Source organism: Quercus suber, unplaced genomic scaffold (genome assembly GCF_002906115.3).
Source record: "Quercus suber isolate HL8 unplaced genomic scaffold, Cork oak 2.0 scaffold_804, whole genome shotgun sequence".
NCBI lineage: Eukaryota > Viridiplantae > Streptophyta > Magnoliopsida > Fagales > Fagaceae > Quercus > Quercus suber.
In genome coordinates, this window is record NW_027070239.1 from 33541 (window position 1) to 42503 (window position 8963).

Consider the following 8963-nt stretch of genomic DNA (forward strand, 5'->3'; position numbering starts at 1 on the left):
CGAACTTATTTAGGTAGACATGGATATTATGTTATCTTGAAAGACAATGTTGTAATAAATAAGGATAAAGTGTTTATCTGTTCTGGCAATATTGTTGATGTTCTTTATATTTTAACTCTTGATAAACATGAATTATATTGATGGGATAGCAAAAAAATGACCATCTATGGTTCGTCCAGGGGAATCATCCATGATCACCAGTTAGCCAAATGGCCAGACCATCTCTGATTCATCCAGACGTGTCGTCCCTGAATATTGATCAATTGAATAAACCTCAAGCAATTAGGTCAGAAGAGTCATCCATGTGCAAAGCTCATGGACGATCACACAACATCAATCTATATACAAAGAGTCATCCATGGGCAAAGCACATGGACGACCATGTAACACTTGACAAAATTATGGAGTTCTGGAGTGGTTAATCAACCTGTGTTCATCGCCAGGAATTTCACCTAAGTATGTAACTTCCATTAGCGGTTACTACTTCTATAGTCGTTGAGGGAAGTTATTTCTGTAATTTCGGACTTCCACGAATCTTGGGAGGTTACTAAACCAATTAACTGCCCCAAGGTTCCCTATATAAGGACCAGTCTGAATCAGGCAAAGGTATAAGAACATTTTTCTGACATGATTCCTCCAAAACAGTTAGAACTCCATTTTTGTGGGAGAAGATACTAACTTAGTCATCGGAGGGTCTTAGGCCGGTCCACCCAGGTCTCCTTCTTTGATAGTGTGTTCCTTTTTTAGGCCTTCGCTACCATATTCAACCCATCAGAGCTGAATTTGTCCAGTCTACTGATTTTGTTCACCATTAGTTGGCACCATCTATGGGGAGGAGAAAACTTTAAGTTTGGCAGTTTATCTTTCTCCGACAATAGGCTGTATGGTTCGGACTAGATCGAGGGCCATTAGCCCAGGCCATTAAGAGAGTAGGGATGCTTCCAGCCATCCTAACCGAGATCGCCAATCAGTGCATGTCACGCAACCTCCTTCCATCCAACACATACAGTCGATGGCAGCCACCATGGCAGAGTTAACTCGTTAGAATCAAGAGTTGACTAGGGAGATAGAGAGGCAGCGCCGTGAAGGATATGCAGAAGAACAAGCCCAAAGTCAAGAAGATAGAAAGGGAAATGCTGAGTCTGAGAATCAATCAAGGGCACCATTTCGCGAAGCGTGCCACACTTGGAGAAAGAGATGGATCAGATGAGGACGGTTATGGTTGAGATAAAGGAGAACATGAGAAGGACAAATCCCGTAGAGGATTTGGTTCACCGAACAGATTCCCCTTTCACGGCTTCCATCAATGGCCATCCCTTACCTCCAAAGTTCAAAATGCCTTCCTTGGATTCATATGATGGAGCGCGTGATCTTTTCGATCATATCGCTACTTTCAAGACTATAATTCATCTCCAAGAGGTTCCAGACAAGATTATGTGCAGAGCCTTCCCTACCACTTTTAAGGGACCAGCGCGAGTGTGGTTCAGCAAAACACCCCCGAATTCTGTAAGTTCTTTCGAGGAGCTAAGCAAATTATTTGTTAATAATTTCATTGGGGGACAAAGACACAAGCATTCCTCGTCCAGCTTGTTAACCATAGAGCAAGGAGAGAATGAAAGCCTGGGTTCCTTTATCACACGCTTCAACAGGGAAGCCCTGGCAATAGATGAGGTGGACGACAAGCTACTATTGGTAGCCTTCCACAATGGGGTTAACTCGAACTTATTCATTCACAAGTTGTATGAAAAAGAGCCCCAGTCTATGGCTGAACTCATCCATTTGGCCCAAAACTTTATGAACGCAGAAGATGCGATCATAGCTAAGAAGAAGAAGAGAGCTGAGAGGATGGAAGTCAACCCCATGCTTCACTCCAAAGAAGGGCCTCGTCCAAAGAATGGACGAACGGAAGATAAGAAGGATCGAGATAGAGATAACAGTAAGGCAAGCCCATCAGTAAGGAATCAGAAATATACACCCTTAAATGCCCTACTTGATCAGGTGCTCGTGCAAATCAAGGATGATCCTTCGTTGAAGTGGCTAGAGAATATGAAAGGAGATCCTAACAAGCGTAATAAGAATAAATATTGTCACTTCTATAGAGACCATGGGCATGACACGGACGAGTGTTTTGACTTGAAGCAGCAGATCGAAAACCTCATTAGACAAGGAAATTTGAGGCACTTCGTTGGAAGGGATCATAAAGACGAGAAGTTAAAAAGGAAGATAGAAGAATCATCACGACCTCCACTAGGAGAAATAAGGGTTATCATAGGAGGGACTTCTGAAGTACAATCCTCCCAATCAAAGAAGACGTATCTTAAAGTGGTGCAAAACGTCCAACACTTTGGACGATCCCCAAGGACGAGGGAGACGGACGAGCCAACCATTTCTTTCACGAACGAAGAAGCTGAGGGAATTCATCATCCACGTGACGATGCAATTGTCATTACCCTACTCATAGCATATTATAGAACCAAGAGGGTGTTGGTGGATAATGGAAGCTCAGCAGATATACTGTATTGTCCTACCTTCCAGCAGATGAGGCTTAGACGCGATCAACATCATCCAGCATCTTCACCACTTATAGGATTTGGAGGAATGAAGGTGCAGCCTGTAGGTACCATTATCTTGCCTGTAATGGTGGGGTCATACCCGCAGCAGATAACTAAGGAAGTGAATTTCCTTGTGGTGGATTGTTCATTCTCATACAATGCCATTATTGGAAGACCAACTTTAAACAGTTCGAAGGCAGTAACATCTACCTACCATCTATCAGTCAAATTTTCTATATAATACAAGATTGGAAAACTACAAGGAGATCAGTTGGCAGCCAGAGAATGTTATCTAGCCATATTGGCTGTGGATGAGCAGAAGCAAACTATGAGTATAGAGGAAAGAAGAATTGTTGTAGAACCAACTGAAGTATTGGAAGATGTTTTATTACAAGAAAATAATCCTGAGAAGTTCACTAGGATTGGAATAGGTATGAAAGAGAAAGTGAAAGAAGACCTTGTCCAGTTTCTGAGGAAGAATACTGATGTTTTTGCGTGGAGTCATGACGACATGCCTGGTATTGATCCAATGGTAATTACTCATCGATTGAATGTGTTCCCCTCTTCTAAGCTTGTTCGACAAAAGAAGAGAGTCTTCACTCCTGAAAGAGACAAGGCTATCAAGGAAGAGGGTCAGAAACTGACTACAGCACATTTAATCCGGGAAGTCTATTACCCAGATTGGTTAGTAAATGTAGTGATGGTAAAGAAGGCAAATGGCAAGTAGAGGATGTGCGTAGACTTCACTGACTTGAACAAAGCCTGCCTTAAGGATAGTTATCCTTTGCCACGCATTGACCAATTGGTGGATTCCATAGCTGGCCATCAGTTGTTGAGCTTCATGGATGCCTTATCAGGATATAATCAGATAAAGATGGACGAGGCTGACCAAGAGAAGACCTCTTTTATTACCAGTCAAGGTTTGTTTTGTTACAAGGTGATGCCCTTCGGTCTGAAGAACACAGGGGCGACTTATCAAAGGTTGGTGAATCATATGTTTCGTCCACAGATAGGACGAAATGTAGAGGTGTACGTGGATGACATGTTTATGAAGAGCTTAGACAAGGGAAGCCACTTGGACGATCTTCAGGAAACCTTTGAAACATTTAGGCGATACAAGATGAAACTGAACCCAAGTAAGTGTGCATTCGGAGTATCGTCCAAAAAGTTTCTAGGATTCATAGTTTCATAGAGAGGAAATGAGGCAAATCCAGACAAGATCCAAGCCATCTTGAACATGGAGCCATTGAAAAACATTAAGGAAGTCCAATCCTTTACTGGATGAGTTGCAGCTCTGAACAGGTTTGTTTCAAAAGCCACAGACAAGTGTTTGCCCTTCTTCAAAATTCTTAGGAAGGCATTTGAGTGGATGGACGAGTGTCAGAAGGCCTTCCAGGACCTAAAGCACTATCTTACCACGGCTCTATTGTTAAGTCCATCCGTGCTAGGAGAGGAACTATATCTTTACTTAGCAGTGTCCCTGTATGCCGTGAGTTTAGCGTTGATCAGGGAGGAAGAAAAGGTGTAAAAGCCTGTGTATTACATTAGCCGAGCACTGAGAGGAGCAGAAGAATGGTACCCACTGATAAAGAAGTTAGCTTTTGCACTGATAACAGCTTCTAGGAAGTTAAGGCACTACTTCCAGGTTCATGTTATCAATTTCATGACAGACCATCTACTTAAGAAGGCAATGAACAAACTAGAAGTTGCAGGACGACTAATCCAATGGGCAGTTGAGCTCAATGAGTTTGACATTCGGTACTGGCCGAGGAATACAATAAAGGCTCAAGCCTTGGCAGATTTCATTGCAGAGTTTACTCCAAGTCATGAGGATTTGGAGGAGAAAGAAGACAATAACAAGTAGGTCATCCATGTAGATGGATCGTCTACATTGCATGCAGGAGGTCTAAGAGTTGTCTTGCAGTCACTAGAAGGGGATAAATTGAAGTACAAGGTTCGGTTGCAGTACCAAACAACTAACAATGAAGTGGAGTATGAAACCCTTCTTAAAGGGTTGGAGTTGTCTAAATCTATAGAAGCGGGCTCAATACTCGTCCTGGGAGACTCACAATTGGTCATAGGCCAAATAAATGGGACATGTAAAGCCAAGGAAGATAGAATGAAAAGATATTTGAAGAAAGTGGAACGCCTTGTGAAGAAATTCAAAGAAGCTAATTTCGTTCAAATCCTAAGGGAAGAGAACATAGAAGCAGATGCTTTGGTGAAGGAAGCCTCCGCTAATGAAGCGATTGACAAGTTTGATGAAATACAGTACATGCCAAGCATAGACCTTCCTGAAATGTTGCAGATAGAAGGTGAGGAGAATTGGATGACCCCAATAGTATCATATCTGAAGGACGAAAGGCTTCCAGAAGGGAAGGACGAAGCCAGGAAGCTCAGAGTTAAATCAGCTAGATACGTCCTTGTGGTCGAAGTACTGTACAAAAGAGGTTTTTCACAACCATACCTGAGGTGCTTAGCCCCAAATGAGGCGAATTACATACTGAAAGAAGTTCATTAAAAGCGTGTGGTAACCATTCAGGAGCCAGATCACTCGTCCACAAAGTCATCCATGCAGGGTACTATTGGCCAACCATCCAAGCTGATGCTAAGGCATATGTAAAGGTATGTGATCAATGTCAACATTTCAGTAATATTCCTAGACGACCGTCAGAATACCTTACCCTAATGATGGCCCTTTGTTCTTTTGCACAGTGAGGTTTGGATATTTTAGGCCCCTTTCCAACTGGAACTAGACAGATGAAGTTTTTGGTAGTAGGGATAGATTATTTCACTAAATGGGTGGAAGCTAAACCCTTAGTGAAAATCACACAGCAGAATGTCAAAAAATTTGTCTGGAAGAGCATTGTATGCAGATTCGGAGTACCTAGGGTGTTAGTGTCTGACAATGGACAACAATTCGATAACACACCCCTCAGGAAATTTTGTGAGCAACTGGGAATCAAGAATCACTACTCCTCACCCTCCCACCCACAAGCCAATGGACAAGTAGAAGTGGCAAACCGATCCTTGTTAAAAATTATCAAGACTCGGCTTGAAAGGGCAAAGGGAGTATGGCTAAACGAATTACCTGGTGTTTTGTGGGCTTACAGAACAACGGCAAGGACACCCACCAGGGAAACTCCTTTTAAACTAGCTTATGGGAGTGAAGTAGTCATACCTACTAAAGTGCACATGGCTAGCCACAGGGTGATGAAGTATCAAGATGAAGAAAACAAAGAACAGATTCGTCTTAACCTTGATCTTATAGACGAGGTAAGGATGGACGCAGAGCAAAGAGTAGCAAGGTACAAAAATCTCATGGCAAAGCAGCACGATGCCATGGTGAAACCTAGGTGCTTCAACATTGGGGACCTCGTCCTGAAGAAGGTTTCTTTGGCCACCAAAAACCCGGCCCACGGGAAATTAGGACCAAATTGGGAAGGACCTTACAGGGTTATCAACTGCAAGAGGCAAGGATCCTACTACTTGGAAGCCCTAGATGGAAGAAAGCTGGAACATCCTTGGAATGTTGAACGCCTAAGAAGGTACTATCAATAAAGGGTGATCATGGATGAACATTGCTGCAGGACGAACGCCATAGATGATTTGAAGCATGAATGTTATTTTCTTGTGTTTGCTTTTTACTACTATTGTGTTTTAGGTGTATAAGTGTTGTGTTACTCATGGACGAATCTATGATTGTATTAAGTATTTTTAATTCCCTAAAGGCACTAGCTCTCTAGCATGTGCCATGCCTATGGACGAATGACTACAAAGTATGGATTTCCAAATATATATATGTGATGTATTTTCAAGTATATGTATAATTGTATGGGAATCCTTTATTTTTGTGATGTCATTCCAAATAATCTACAAAAGGAAAAATAACCGAAGACGAATAAAATCCTTGGATGCAAGGATGTACCGTCTATATGCTTTCCTTCAAATAAGGATAAAGTAAGAAAAATAAAATCCAAGGCATGTCCGTCTAAACTCAAGACAGGATAAAACCTAAGGTATCTCCGTCTAAGCTCAAGATGAGATAAAACATCAGATATATCCGTCCAAGTTCAAGGCGAGATAAAAATTGAGATATATTGTCTAAACCATGGACGAATATTGAGTATGAAGAAACACTAAGTCCAGGGACGAGCCTAAATGGCTAAATAATCCATCGCATGGAAGCTAAATAATCCATCGCATGGATGAGAATTTGCTGAGAATACTATCATTAAGGATGAATAAATAATCGCCCCTAGTTTGAATAAATGATTGAGCTAGCCAAAAGACGATGTTCATAGACAAATTAGAGATGCATGTTAAGGGTTCATTTTCACTCCAGCTTTATGATGAAAGAACTTCGTCCATAAGCCCAAGCCGAGGTAAAATGTTTTCCTAACAGCATGGACGATATTAATAAGGTATGTCCACAAATCCTTAAACATTTTCAAAAATGATAGAAACAATGAAAATAAAAAACCATTCATTCATTCATAAAATCTAAGGGTAGACCACCACAGTCCAAAAACCCTTGAAAGTAATGAGTAATTGTTCATAAAAGCTCATCCATAAACTTGGACGAGACAATTGTACTTGAATAAATTTTAAAAGAAAATAAAAGCCCAAAACAACGGGCATCTCCAACAAAGTTAAAACATAAATTTTCTTAAAGGAAAATAAAATCACTTGGGCTCGTCCTGAGTAACTTCATTGTTAGCATCGTCCATAATGTTGACATCTTCAAAACTCTTCTGTAGCAAAGAGCTCTCTGTGGGAAGGGGAAGCTTGAAGGAATCAAAGTTTAAATCCGGAAAAGCTTCCTTGGCATCAGCACGGAAGTCCTTATAGCCAGCAGCATAGTGGCTGTCTAGACGATTCTTGTACTCGTCAGACTTCTTGAAGGCTAAAATGGCTTCCTCGCATGCTTTCTCCAAGGACGAAGCAAATCCTGAAACTTCTCCCTCCAAGTAAGCAATACGAGTGTCCTTCTCAACACCATCTGCTTTGAGTTCTTCCACCTCGTCCTTTAACTTCGTCTCACTTGCTATCAAACGGTTGAAGTCATCAGTCAGCCTAATCACCTTCCCTTTTTTCAGCAAAATTTCATTGTTCAGCTCCTTAGCCTTCTCTTTCACCGTCTTGGCCTCCTCAGCACGTTCCTTGGCCGGGCACGTCACTGTGTAAAACTTTGACATAGCCTATGCATGGAAGAAGGAAAGTTAGAAATTTTATTTTTTGAAAAACTTATTGAAAACACGCAAAGACGAATAAAACTCATACCTTGAAGAAATCATGGATACCAGAATGTTCAAATTCCTTCACTGACATATTATAACATTCGTTAATTTCATTGTCAGTGACGATCCCTTTGAATGTCCTCCATGCATATCCCTCATCCAGAACTAGGTTCGAAGGATGATCAGATGGTTCAAATGGATGAGGCTTGCGAGGAGTCTTGGCTGGAGGGAGAGTAGGGTCAGGCTGGACGGGATGAACTATCTGGACGGGTTCCACATCCACCTGAGGGTCGTCCAGATTAACCGTCGAAGCTGTGAATTTGGGAACCTTAGAGAGAGAAGTCTTGCCAGGCTTTTGTTTCTTGGAACCTCGATGACTGGGAAGATCGTCCAGATCCATAGCACTGGATATTGATTTAGATTTCCTCTTCCCTGTCTGGACGGAAGGTTTTTGGACGACAAGTGGTGCAGTCACATCCTCATCCCCACTAGTTGCAGCTTTTTCCTTGTTCCCTCTCATTGTAATTATTCCTATGACGAGGAAAATCAGTTAAAAAAAAAGGAAGAAGAAGAGGGATAGACGACACTTACTTCGACGAGTGGTTTCCTCGTGACCTAGATTCTTGGCGGTAGGTTCTAGGCCAAGCCCCCACGCGGCTAGACGACTAAGAATGACTAGATTGTGGAAGGTTTTCCCAAGGAAGGCATGCACTTGGTCGATCCGATCCAAGAAAAATTTGTCCAAACGTGGACGAACAACAGCTGCATCAATAAGAAAGGGGGTTAGACGACCAAGAGTTAGAAAATGTATAAAGTAAAAAAAAAAAAAAAAAAGGAAGGAAACATAACCTCAAGACAAAGATAACCTGGAGGGCCAGTAAAAGGTGGGAAGGGGGCATTACCCACATCAGCTGGGTCACCAACCCAATTTCCAGAAATAATGAAAAATTCTTTTTTCCATAGCCTATTAGACGAGCTACGGCCCTTAATTAAACTATAATATGATCCTCTAGACGAGAACTGGTAAAAACCAGCAAACTTCTTTATTTATGAGGGCTTATAACAGTAAAGGAATTCGTCCACTGTGATAGGACAATTCCCTTCCAACGCCTCACGCCATAGCACTTGCATGGCAACTATCGTCTTCCATCCATTATGGTTGAGTTGGTTA

At 41.8% G+C, this 8963-nt stretch overlaps 1 protein-coding gene across 1 annotated transcript; it reads left to right on the plus strand.

The window, feature by feature from the left end:
• Positions 1-1197: 1197 nt before the first annotated feature.
• Positions 1198-3279, plus strand: LOC136064943 (uncharacterized). The gene is made up of 2 exons (XM_065767420.1): positions 1198-2751; positions 2800-3279. Exons 1-2 carry the CDS (start codon positions 1198-1200, stop codon positions 3277-3279), a joined length of 2034 nt encoding a protein of 677 aa, XP_065623492.1.
• Positions 3280-8963: the final 5684 nt, after the last annotated feature.